Source organism: Capsella rubella, unplaced genomic scaffold (genome assembly GCF_000375325.1).
Source record: "Capsella rubella cultivar Monte Gargano unplaced genomic scaffold, Caprub1_0 scaffold_6, whole genome shotgun sequence".
In the NCBI taxonomy this organism is placed as follows: Eukaryota; Viridiplantae; Streptophyta; class Magnoliopsida; order Brassicales; family Brassicaceae; genus Capsella; species Capsella rubella.
This window is the reverse complement of record NW_006238918.1, coordinates 16,152,750-16,165,573: the sequence shown is the minus strand read 5'-3', so window position 1 is coordinate 16,165,573 and position 12,824 is coordinate 16,152,750. Positions and strand designations below refer to the sequence as shown.

The following is a 12,824-nucleotide window of genomic DNA, read 5'->3' as shown; positions in this document are numbered from 1 at the left end:
CAATATCAATATCAAAAAAGATAGGGAAACTGTTCCTTCTTAAAACAGGGCCTCGTGGTCCTTTGGTTTATTTTCCATGTTTCGATATTTTCGTAACAAAAATACCAAAATAGGAGAGTTAATAGTAGTAAAACCAAAAGATAACTAAATCAGTACTAGCGGCAAGCGAGCATGAGAAAAAGATTGTCCATGGATTTGTGTGTGCTAAGCTCCAAGATTCAAGAAGAGGACCAAGAGGTTGGTATGTGTTGTAACGAAGGGCTGTGGAGAGACACAAACAAAAAAAAATCGTTGGGATAAAATGTGTGAGGACCAAAACTAGGACATCTTCTTCTTATTCCTACTAATATTTAAACAAAAGGACAATGAAACAATATTTTCTCATATTCTGTAATTACAATATTCCTGCGTTCACTTAAAAAGTAAACAGAGAAAATAAAAAACTTTTCTTTAATTTCTTTACATCAAAAGATTCTAAAGCGTTTAACTATCTCCCAAGGTCGAGGGTAAGTATTGAAAAGCTTCAGCAAGGAATTAACTGTTCTCTCCTTCTTCAATGGAACAACAGTTAACATTCGTATTGCTTGATAGCCCAAAAGGCGCGAAGAATGTGGAAACCCTAGACGACGCTTCTTCTTCATCCTCTGTCTCCTCCTCCACTGATCGACGTCATCGAGCCTTCGTCAAGTTCTTCGTTTACTTCTCCTTAGTCGCTCTCGCTTACTATTTCATCATCTCCACTTTCGCCGTCTCTCCAATTCCCCCAACTTTGCCCAAAACTTCTTCCGGAAACGGTAAAGCAATCATCTTTCTTTCGCTGTTCATCATTCATCTCCTATTTTGATCAAAGATTCGAGATTGTTTCCGATTTAAGGTTCTTTGGGTGTTTAATTTTGAAAACCCTAACCTCTAATTACGACATTAATGGAGAAATTTCGAAACTTTATCGAACGAATATTTCTAATTTAGGGTTACTGTGTTGTGTTTACCATGTGTTTGATTAAATGTGTGTGTGAACATTGTTGCAGTTTCATCAGCAGCAAAGTGTGATCTTTTCACTGGAGATTGGGTGCCGGATCCATCTGGTCCTCTGTACACCAATATCTCTTGCCATCACATTCAAGATTTTCAGAATTGTCTATTGAATGGACGGCCAGATGTGAATTATCTCTTCTGGAGATGGAAACCTCGTGATTGTGATCTTCCTCGGTTCAGTGCATCGCAGTTTCTCGATTCTGTGAAGAACAAATGGTGGGCTTTCATCGGTGATTCCATCGCTCGTAACCATGTCCAGTCTCTCATCTGCATTCTCTCTCAGGTATATAAATTCTTGGTTTTGGATCAATGATGTTTCCTTAGACTACAAGTAATCAAGCCTTTCAATTTAAAGGTTGAATTCCGGATTTTGTTATTGCTCAGGTCGAAGAAGTGGAGGAAGTCTATCACGATAAGGAGTTCAGATCCAAGATATGGAGATTCCCTTCTCACAACTTCACGCTATCAGTCATTTGGTCTCCTTTCCTTCTCAAATCCGAAACATCGGGCAACTCGGATATCCAGCTTTACCTTGACCAGCTCGACCACAAATGGACCGCCCAATACCCGAAATTTGATTATGTCGTTATCTCTGGAGGCAAATGGTTCCTGAAAACCACAATATTCCATGAGAACAACAATATCACAGGCTGCCATTACTGCCAAGGCAGAAACAACCTAACCGACCTCGGTTATGATTACTCCTACCGCAAAACCCTTAACCTTCTCCGTGACTTTGTAAGAAACTCAAACCACAAACCGCTTGTTCTGTTCCGAACTACAACGCCTGACCATTTCGAAAACGGAGAGTGGAACACTGGTGGGTATTGCAATAGATCGATGCCGTTTAAGGAAGGTGAGGCTAAAATGAAAACGGTTGATGATGTGATGCGTGATGTTGAGCTTGAGGTGTTTCAGAAATTAGGGAAAAGTTTCGGGTTAGGTTCCAACATTAGACTACTAGACACGACTGGAATGTCTCTTCTCCGTCCAGATGGGCATCCCGGACCGTACCGGCATCCAAATCCGTTTGCTGGAGTCAAGGATACGAGCCATGTTCAGAATGATTGTCTGCATTGGTGCTTACCTGGTCCAATTGATTCATGGAATGATGTGATGGTGGAAACCACCCTTAACCGGGAACGGGAGCTATCCGATTTTTTAGTCGGTTAAAGTACCACGATGTTGCTTGCTTGTATGTAGGCTTGTAGCTAGTTACGTTCTACTTAATATAGCCATTCGTTTTCCCACTTGTTTTAGTGTATATGAAATTTGTAATGGTTCTATACTCCAATACAAACAAAATAAACGATGCAGATTTTTCACAGTAGCGAGGCTCGAGAGGCTTGAGTTTACAAATCTTCTTGTAGAGCCCAGCTAAAGCCCAATAGTTGGGCTTTTAACAGGTCAAACGAATTAAGGAGGCGACGTAGTTCTGTTGAAACAAAAACACACCGTGTCATTCTACTTCACCAGACACAGTCATCCCGCCGTTTTTTTTATCGTCACTAATGACATAAGACTTACGATGAACATTAATAATTCGGTAATTTAAACAAGTTGTGGAACATATCGAAACAAAGATTAACAATTTATTGATCATATTTTATTTATTTGGCTTATTCGGTAGCTATAACAACTATATTGTTTGTTAATTGTTTATATATCTTCGTCGAAATATATTTAAAATTTAAATGAAAATATAATAACATATCTGATTTAAAGTAGTACCAATGCGACAGCTTTATAGTCTTTGGTTCTTTTGATTTTGTGCTACCTTATACTTTTTTTTTGTGATAAAGTATGTTACCTTATACTTGTTCAAACTGACAACATTAACAATTTTTTTAATGTTTTTGCTAAATTCCAACCACTTATCATTCTCCTTGATGTGATTAAAATTTCAGCTTGACAATGCAGAAGCTGAAAGAAATAAATAGTATATACAAAATAATGAGTTATAACTAGGCTTTTTTTCTTAGTTGATTATGATTTAGCTGGGACATATTCTCAAATTAGTAAATCATTACAAAAATGATTATGGGGTATGAGATAAATCCCACTTTCACCTTTTTTCACTCAAACAAATGCTAAAGTCTAATCTATGGATGAATGATTGTATGCCTTTTGATCCTCGCCACGATTGACCCGAAATATTTCCCCAAGTCAATTTTTTTTTTTTTCTCTTTTTTTTTTGGTAATTGAATTAAATCTCTGGCAAATAAAAGAAGATAAAAAAAATAGAAATTGTTATAAAATAAAATAATAACAGAAGATAGCCCAAAAAAAAAAAAAAGAGATCATTGCGGAAGCATTACGTTTGCATTTCATCATATAATCTCACACGTGCGCTCAAGACATCCCACACGCACAAATATTTTGACCCACAATTACAAAAAAAGGCTGGTAATCACTAATTTTCAACAATTTCTCCCGACCCCTCTCCAATAATTGAACATCTTTTTTTTATATATTTATTTCTTTTGGTTTTTCAATTTTTATATTTAATGATATTATAATAATATCATTAAGTACGTGTCAGTGTCACTACTACTATACAAACATTTTTGACATATTATTCCCATTTTTTAACCTACGCTATGTTATGAGATTTTAATTAATAAAAAATTTAGATGATTTTAATAAAATCATAAATTGTATATAAATAAATTATTTTCTTGTTAGAGAATTTGGTCTAGTCTTAGTATTAGTTTTTCTATAGCCTTGTAATAACATAATAATATATTTTTATTAACAATCAAAGATTTTTTTTTTTAATTAAATTAAAAAAAAAATTGTGACTTTATAAAAATTTTAATCTAATATTCCCATATTTATAAAAAATTTAAATGATATTTTATAAAATTAATAGCTAATAACACCAAACTTCAAAAGAATTTAATAAAAATTTTGATCGAATAACAACATATTATATATAGCATTTAAGTCATTAAAAGACTATATAAATCACAAGCCAATAACACCGGCTACATCGTGTATATGAATCTGTCCACAATTAGATGTTTTTTAGTTTACATGCATGAGATTCACAAAGTTTTAATATAACAATAGTTTCTTTCTAAAAAAATTTGTTCCAAGTTTTATGATATATTTTAGATTAACATGTAAAATCAAATGATATGTTCTTTTTTTTTAGTCTAAATAGGTTACTAAAAATATGCATACATGAGAGAACATGGTGTCCACAAGGAACATTCTACAAAACAAAATAATAAAAAAAAAGATAGACAAACTTCTCCTTGCTACACACAAGCTCTCTATATAAAGCCATTAACTCGATACCTCACAAATTACAAATTAAGAAAAGGAGATAATCATCACAAACTACAAACAAAAAAAAAAAGAAAGAAAAAACACAATTCTTGAAGAATCTTTTTGCATCAATGGAAGAAGCAAAAGCTCCTCACGTTGCGATCATACCGAGTCCCGGAATGGGTCACCTTATCCCACTCGTTGAGTTTGCTAAAAGACTCGTTCACCGTCACGGCTTCACCGTGACCTTCTTCATCGGCGGCGAAGGTCCACCGTCGAAAGCTCAGAGAACCGTCCTTGCGTCTCTTCCTTCCTCAATCTCCTCCGTCTTTCTCCCTCCCGTCGATCTCACCGATATCCCGGCGTCGGATGGCATCGAAACTCGGATCACGCTCACCGTGACTCGCTCAAACCCTGAGCTCCGGAAACACTTTAACTCGTTCAAGGCGGAAGGCCGTTTGCCGAAGGCCCTCGTCGTCGACTTGTTCGGCACGGATGCTTTCGACGTCGCCGAGGAATTCCACGTGTCACCTTATATTTTCTACCCATCAACCGCCAACGTTTTGTCGTTTTTTCTGCATTTGCCTAAACTTGACGAAACGGTGTCGTCTGAGTTCAGGGAGTTAACCGAACCGGTTGAGTTTCCTGGATGTGTTCCGCTGACCGGAAAAGATTTTCTTGACCCGGCACAGGACCGGAAGAACGAAGCATACAAGTGGCTTCTCCATAACACCAAGAGGTACAAAGAAGCCGAAGGGATTCTTGTGAATAGTTTCTTCGAGCTAGAGCCAAATGCTCTAAAGGCCTTGCAAGAACCGGGTCTTGATAAACCACCTGTTTATCCGGTTGGTCCGTTGGTTAGCATCGGTCAGCAAGAGTCCAAACAAACCGAAGAGTCCAAGTGTTTGAAGTGGTTGGATAACCAACCGCTCGGTTCGGTTTTGTATGTGTCCTTTGGTAGTGGCGGTACACTCACATTTGAGCAGCTCAATGAGCTTGCTCTCGGTCTTGCGGATAGTGAGCAACGGTTTCTTTGGGTCATACGAACTCCGAGTGGCACTGCTAATTCGTCGTATTTTGATTCACATAGCCGAAACGATCCATTGTCGTTTTTACCACCGGGGTTCTTAGAGCGGACCAAAGACAGAGGTTTTGTGCTCCCTTCTTGGGCTCCGCAAGCTCAAGTCTTAGCCCATCCATCAACGGGAGGGTTTTTGACTCATTGTGGATGGAATTCGAGTCTAGAGGGTATAGTAAGCGGTGTTCCACTTATAGCATGGCCACTATTCGCAGAGCAGAAGATGAATGCTGTTTTGCTGACTGAAGATATCCGTGCGGCACTTAGGGCTCGTGCCGGGGAGGATGGGATAGTGAGAAGAGAAGAGGTGGCTAGAGTGGTAAAAGGGTTGATGGAAGGTGAAGAAGGTAAAGGAGTGAGGAACAAGATGAAGGAACTCAAGGAAGGAGCTTCTAGGGTGTTGAAGGATGATGGATCGTCTACGAAAGCACTCAGTCTTGTGGCCTTAAAGTGGAAATCCCACAAAACAGAGTTAGTGCAAAATGGCAAACACTGAATGTTTTATGCCTAGCGCGGTAATATGGGATTTGTGCAACTGTGTTTGTGTATGTATGTTTTTATTTTATTTACTAGTCTTTGCTTCTGATCTTGTCTAAAAACTTTTATTTGTAAATGTTATTGGCTTTTGATAAAAAAAAAAATGTTAATTTTTAGATGGTGCAAATTGAAATCCGCTCAGAAGAAGATGGTTTGTATTGTTCAAGAAAATCGTCAAAATTCTCAATTTTGTTTTCCATAATCTTCACTATGGTAATCATATGAACAAATGGTATGAAGTGTTTGCTTTTTGTGAAAAGCTTATATAAAAAAAGCAACCCGTTTGTTTAAGATGTAAACAGTAAGACATAGATTTCAACAGTTTTGTTGTAACGTCAAAAGCTTTAGCTCTAGCTGTTTTTTAGCAATTATAGGTCCGTTTCATGTGGTTACATATACGTTACATACAATATCAACACTCGTCACTCGTCACTCATCGATATCAACACTCGTCACTCGTCACTCGTCACTCGTCACTCGTCAAGTCCAATATATGCGTTACAAAATCAAAAACGTATGTTCCGTGATTACGGAGCAAACGTTATTAAAGAGATAAAAACCAAAACAACGTGGATGGAGAAGAATAAAATAAGTGTATGCGTGTGTGGAGTAGGTGAAATAGCGTTTAACGACAAAACAATGCGTGGGGCCTGAAGACACCGTGTCGTTTTATGACTTGTAAAACGACGTCCACTTTTCTTCTTCTTTTTTTGTTTTGTTCTTTTTCGTTTTGAAGTAGGTGATTTGCCACATTAAACGTGTCACCCAGTGTTTTTACGCAGTGAGAATGAGAAATATCCACCAATTCTTTTTACAACTTTTAAGCTTCTAGAATGAAAATCCTATTTGCTTATTTATCATCAACACATAAAATTTAAAATACATAGTTAAGTATTCAATTTGGACCTAAGCATTACGCTTAGCCTTATTTGTTAGAAGAAGTCCAACAATGTTTTCTCCTCTTTGGAAGGCCCAATGGTTCGTAGTCTAAATGGTTCTTGAGATTAATTGTTAAAGAGAGTTTTTTTTTTTTTTTTTGCTTATTACAGAGTTGGTGAAATGAAAAGAAAATGGAAATAATCAGTGAAACTTTACTAGAGAGACATGTAATATATGATCACTTTTCAGTTTTCATGACCCAAAACCTCTCAATTTCTTCAGCTGTTCTTCCTGGGATCCTCCCTGCTATTAATCCCCACCTTTTATTCACCAAATTTAGAAGGAAAAAAAAAACCCATAAATTTTTTAGTGTAAAATAAAGTATTTTAAAAAATAATCATTTAATCAACTTAATCAGTTGAATTTAAATTAAAAGGGTCAAACCTGTCACCGACAAGCTTATGCATTCTACAAACCAAATCTTCCTCTTCTTGACTCATGTTCACGATTTCCCATTCAAGACTACTCACTTCTGTGTCATCACCAATATTCACATTTAAAATTATGAACTAAATGAAATTATAAAACATGGAGATCGAAGTTGTGATCAAGCAACGAGGACGTTTATGTTTTTTTTTTTTGCAGCTTTACCTTCAGAAGAAGAAGTAACAATGGAGCTGGTCTTGGCTTGCTTCGTCCTGCGTTGGTTATCCATATCAACGGTACCGTATTACAAAGAAGAAGAAGAAGAAGACAATAAGTAGTGAGAGACTTTGAGAGATGGAGATAAAAGAGAAGAGAGTGGTCGTTTTATTTGAAGTTTGTACATGAACCAGCCTTCTATTTATAGCAACGAAATCAAGTAACCAACTGGTTTGGTCGGGTTCTTTTAAAAGAATCTATGTTAAAAGAATTTTTAATTTAACTGAATTAATTTTGTTGTCATTAATTAAATTGTTATTGTTACCTATATACATATCTTGCAAGTTGCAACCAGTAAAAAACCACAAGTTTCCGTGACCTTCATTTACTCCGGTGTGATTCCTTGTAACATAGGTCGTATAATTAGAGATCATTAATAAAATTGATTACACACAACAAAAAAGATCACAAACAACCATTATATTTTGAATAAGTCAAAGGTTTTATATATAACAAAAAGAATATGTATATAATATTTATATTACAACTAAGTTTTACTGTTCCCTACAAAAATCCTCTTCTTTTCATATGACAGAAGTCACCTTTTGTTGTCAGTCAAAATCCAATAAGACAAAGACAGTGAACTGTGTACACTAACTACATCGAACCATATGGTTATAAACTCAACGCACTCTTACTGTTGTTGTTCATCAATTCTTTGAAACCAAATAAAAAAGAATCATTAAATTACTACTGTATAATGCAACTACAATTATTTATTAGTGTCATATTAACTTTTTTTTTTTTAATTAATGAACATGACATGACCACATTTATACACTCATATTAACTTTTTTAATTAAGGACCATGAGGACATTTTATACACTCATATTAACTTTTTCGTTAAGGAACAATGACCACATTTATAAAAATGCTCTCACATAAAAACGAATTCGGAATATATGTATTTGTTAAGCACTGAAAAAAGTTGAGTTGAAAGTTTGCTAGCAGAGAAGATTAAATACAGTTTTGCCTCTGTGGATATTCCTTTTTATTCTCTTCGTGGACTTATAATATATAAATGCAGAGGTCTTCTTCTATTATTCTTCTTCTTATGTTTTATTATAACTAGATACATCTAACGACATGAGAAAAAAGTAGTTAGATTTTTATTGTAGTGTTCCCTTGTAAAAACCGAACCAATAAAGCTGTTGTAACCAACACACGACACGTAGCTTATTGTCCGGACCACCTTTTTTTTTGTTTTGTTTTGTTTGTTTGAGAACTTAATTTGCATGATTCGACGATGAAGTATCCCAAGTCCCAACCCATTTCCATCACTTGAGTTTGGGTAGTACTCGTCGTGTGACACTTATTTACTCTTGTGATGGACCAATCTATCTACAATCTCAAAGAGACATGATTGGCGGATCATTTTTTGTTTCAGTTGATGTATAAATTCCCCTTTTTTTTGTGTGTTAACGGTCATAGCTGTTGGAGCCTCGGAGGTATTAAATGTCCAAGTTATTGAAAGTTAAAATGATGAAGAAAAAAATCAGGTTAAGTGACACAAAATTATCCGAGATAACAATTATACACACACACACACACATATTGTAGAGAGAACGGTTGAAAATATGACTATGTTCTACAAACGTATATACTAGAGGATATTGCTTTTGTAGGATCCAATAGCTAAACAATTAGGAAGGAGAGGCGCTGAAACATGTTTTTGTCCTCAAGATTATATATCCTTCAATAGTTCAATGCATCAGCCCCCAATATGGTCGGAAAATATTGGAATACAAACCAATATCCCACATCGGAAGATTAGAAAAAGAAGTTTCTAATATATAAATCAAGTCCAACTCCAATTAGTATGAGGCCTTTTGGGAAGGAGACCAACAAATCCGTGCGGGCTTAAGTGATAGACTCAAAGCGGACAATATCATACTAATCAAAAGTTGGCTTGGCTATAGAAAGATTCCAACAGAAAAATCATCATGGTTTGGTTGTAGTCCAATATGCCTCCAAAAACGAATGAAAAGCAAACGTTTACCATTCATCATTGTGAAGCATGATACCATGATCGATCACGAGTTCTAGAGAGGGATGGCAAAGTATATGGTCAATAAATATGCGTTTGTACGATGGGTAAATTGTGATGGTTTACATTTTTGTTAAATGTTTCGTTTAGTCGGCTATATACATCAGAATATCAGATCAACTAGCTAGGCATCCACCTTTTATTATAAAAACAAGAACTGGTTAGTCAGTTCAAACACTTATTGGATGCCGATTAAGGCATACCACTTTATAAAGATAAACATCGATTCCACAACTAGTTTATGCTTAGGATATATCAAACTTTTCATTACGCCTTTTAAACCTTTTTTTGTTTCAGAGAATCCAAAATTAAGGGGAAGAAAGAGAGAGATCTTTCCAACAAAGATCCCCCATATCACAAGATATTTGCAAATCTCTCTACAACTTTCATTTCGTCCAACAAAACCCCTCTTCTGATCCCCTTTTCAGTTATAACTTATAACTCACACGCGATGACCGACACTTATTTGAACTTGCAACCGATAAAAGAACTCAATGGTGGTATAATGGCAAAAAAACAGAGTCCACTTATCTCAGATTCGACACAAGATAGCATCTAAGTTCGGGAGAAAAGTTAAAAGAGAAAAAGAACAAGTTACAAAGATTCGACCAATTTTGTTCTTCTGTTTAGGAGGTAAAACCAGAATAAGTAAAAAGAGAGACTGCTTATTTTCAGGGCTGCGATGGCATCGGAGAAGATGGAGGCTTCAAGTCAGGGTACTGCGAAAGAGTGAATAAAGACATGAGATTAATAAACTATAACGAAAACACATGTAAAGAACTAGTAAAGCATAAAGCTACTTGTTCAAGGATCAAGGGAGATCCTAACTGTAAGTTCTAATTTATAACTATAAACCGCTTAGAAGTTTCTTCCTTTTCTATCAAAAAGAGCCACGGTAGAAACATTACCGCTGCATATGGAGAGAGAGGTCTTGAATGAGGTTTTGGTTTGGCTTCTGTTTCAGTTGGTTCTGTGATTACTTGTGCAGCGGCGGCTTCCACCGCTGGCTCAGGCTCTGGCTCAGGTACTGATTTATCTACGGTGGTGGTTGTAGCTGCTTCTGCTACTGGTTCAGGTACTGGTTTATCGACAGTAGTGGTGGTTGTAGCTGCTTCTGCTACTGGTTTATCGACAGTAGTGGTGGTTGTAGCTGTAGCTGCTTCTGCTGCAACTGTTGTTGGTGCAGGAAGAGCTTTACTGCTTGTTGATGGAGGAAGAAGAGCCTTTCCTATATCCTGTTTTTCGATGTTAATTATTTATAGAACGGGTTTCATTCTAATGGAGATATGTATCTAAATTAATTACCTTTAACTCATCAACAAGTTCCTTAGGGGCAACCTTTGTGTTCAAAAACTCATCCACCTGTTTTAGAGTTAGCTTTCGGTCCTGTAGAGGATATAGAAAAGAACCATCAAAACATCACCAACTGCGATAAACACATTCAAACTGAATCAGCAGTGAATCTTGATGAAAGAAAAGATGAGAAGAACTTGCCTCAGCAAATAAAAGTTTCTTGCCTGCAAACTGAACTAATGCTGCTGAACCTAGTAATTGGAGTATGGTTTCAATCTGTAAGGGTGATGATAGAGATAAGATTAATTCAGGAACTTTGAGGAGACAAGAAGATGGAGAAAGCAGAATAACACAGAAAAACTGACCTCCGTAAATGCAAAAGCACTTAATCCAGCAGCAGCTGCTACTCCAAGAGCAACTGACACACCATCAGCACTCTCCTGTACATTATGTTAAATCATTTTTCAATGTTTGTTGCAGAAACTTATATTAAATGTATGTAAAATTGGATACTCACACCAAATACACCGCTGATACTATCCGTCAAACTGCTCAAATCAAGACTGAGAGTCTTCTTTGGCTCTATCCAAGGCAAGCTGCTATTCTGTAAACCAGAAAAGTAATGAAAACTGTGAAAAATAAGTCAAATCGAAAGGATTTTTGAAAGAAAACATTGTGGGATAAGAGGAAGAGGGACACACACCAACCAGCCTCTAGGTCCCTCTGCACCATCTTTAATCGCGTAAGCAGATTTGAATCCATTAAGAGCCACCAATTCAGCAACAAGCTCGGAGTTTCCATCAAACCTGGCTTCCCACTCAAAGAGTTAGACTGTATTAACAAAAATGAGTGCAACCTAAAATGCTTTACAATTTCTCTCCAACATTTCCGAATTACGATGATCAAGTTTGAATATTCTTCCAGAAAACAAACAAATACAGGTTCAAAGAGAATTAAGGAATGCTGAGACTATAATTCAGTGATCAAACTACATAAGAAGTTAAATCAATGTAACAAGCCTCAATATTATTAACTTTTAATGATTTTTAAGGTCCCAAGAGCCTTACTTGTCCAGAATGAACAATGTGGTGTTCTCAGGATCTTTAAACTTCAAGGAAAGCTTCTTCAAGAAACCAGGCTTGTCGTCTCCGTTGTAAACAGTTGAAACCGTTTTTTTACCCAAACCCTTAATATTAGGACTGCCCACTTGTCTGACATCAGCAGTGGTTCTTATGTCAAGCAATTGAGCATTATCATCAGTACCCAACTTGGTATAAGCATTCTTAGCAGACTCAACTCCCCAAGCTTTAGGCTTTTTGTTCAAAACCTGAGACAGAACAAACGGAACAGCCAATGCAGCAACTCCACCGGCAATAACAAGAGGATTGTCTGTGACGAAATTGGAAATCCCTTCAATCAGACCATCCGAATCAAAAGATGAAGAAGTGGTCATAGATTGTTGCAGAGCTTCCTCGTACGTCAGGGATTTAGCAGGAGCTGTTGCACTGCTTAGAACAGAGGTTAGAAGAGCCAATCCACCATTGAATCTCTTCAAGAAGCTTTCTTGGGAGATTGGTTTCGGTGATTTCTGTGGAAAGAGGTTAGGGAGCGAGAAGGGCTTTCGTGGTTCTGATCTTTTCTCGGATAAAACTGACATAGGGCTAAAGGTTGCGGTTTTTAGAGCCTCCATGTCTCTCTCTCTCTCCTTCTATACCAAGAATTGCTCTCTCCGTATCATCAAACTTTCAAGAAAGATTGAAGAAGAAGAAGTGGAAGAGAAAGTGTCAAGACAAGCATTGAGCTGTTTCTAGTAAGCTGACGTGGACTGTGTAATCAATCCTAGCCACCGCTTGCTTGACACGTGGCATATTCGGATGAGATACCTCTTGATCATGTTTTGGTGTGAGAGGGGAGCATAGTCACTTACTTACTCCCAAAATGCAAGTCAAATGTGTGGCCACAGAAAATTGAAGATGCTT

At 36.8% G+C, this 12,824-nt stretch overlaps 4 protein-coding genes across 6 annotated transcripts; 2 read left to right on the top strand and 2 right to left on the bottom strand.

Annotated features, from left to right (window-relative positions):
• The first annotated feature begins 375 nt into the window (after window positions 1-375).
• LOC17884214 (protein trichome birefringence-like 26) lies at window positions 376-2,362 on the top strand. Its single transcript, XM_006287712.2, has 3 exons — window positions 376-794; window positions 1,029-1,318; window positions 1,420-2,362. Exons 1-3 carry the CDS (start codon window positions 557-559, stop codon window positions 2,206-2,208), a joined length of 1,317 nt encoding a protein of 438 aa, XP_006287774.1. The 5' UTR covers window positions 376-556; the 3' UTR covers window positions 2,209-2,362.
• Window positions 2,363-4,275: 1,913 nt separating this feature from the next.
• LOC17883714 (UDP-glycosyltransferase 72B1) lies at window positions 4,276-6,039 on the top strand. The gene has a single exon (XM_006290154.2). The coding sequence runs from the start codon at window positions 4,440-4,442 to the stop codon at window positions 5,880-5,882; it is 1,443 nt and encodes a 480-aa protein (XP_006290216.1). The 5' UTR covers window positions 4,276-4,439; the 3' UTR covers window positions 5,883-6,039.
• Window positions 6,040-6,983: 944 nt separating this feature from the next.
• On the bottom strand, window positions 6,984-7,663 carry LOC17884612 (MYB-like transcription factor ETC3). 3 transcript variants are annotated; one of them, XM_023780559.1, is made up of 3 exons: window positions 7,454-7,663; window positions 7,247-7,358; window positions 6,984-7,122 (listed from the first exon to the last, which is right to left on the bottom strand). In XM_023780559.1, the coding sequence occupies exons 1-3, from the start codon at window positions 7,515-7,517 to the stop codon at window positions 7,041-7,043; spliced, it is 258 nt and encodes an 85-aa protein (XP_023636327.1). In that variant the 5' UTR covers window positions 7,518-7,663; the 3' UTR covers window positions 6,984-7,040. The 3 variants fall into 3 exon arrangements, with proteins under 3 accessions (XP_023636327.1, XP_023636328.1, XP_006289799.1); XM_023780560.1 differs by having other exon boundaries at window positions 7,247-7,331; window positions 7,454-7,661; XM_006289737.2 differs by having other exon boundaries at window positions 7,247-7,334; window positions 7,454-7,654.
• A 2,371-nt stretch (window positions 7,664-10,034) lies between these two features.
• On the bottom strand, window positions 10,035-12,703 carry LOC17883758 (rhodanese-like domain-containing protein 4, chloroplastic). Its single transcript, XM_006286603.2, has 8 exons — window positions 11,913-12,703; window positions 11,549-11,651; window positions 11,363-11,449; window positions 11,211-11,285; window positions 11,047-11,121; window positions 10,858-10,938; window positions 10,461-10,787; window positions 10,035-10,271 (listed from the first exon to the last, which is right to left on the bottom strand). Exons 1-8 carry the CDS (start codon window positions 12,533-12,535, stop codon window positions 10,224-10,226), a joined length of 1,419 nt encoding a protein of 472 aa, XP_006286665.1. The 5' UTR covers window positions 12,536-12,703; the 3' UTR covers window positions 10,035-10,223.
• Between the last annotated feature and the right edge of the window lie 121 nt (window positions 12,704-12,824).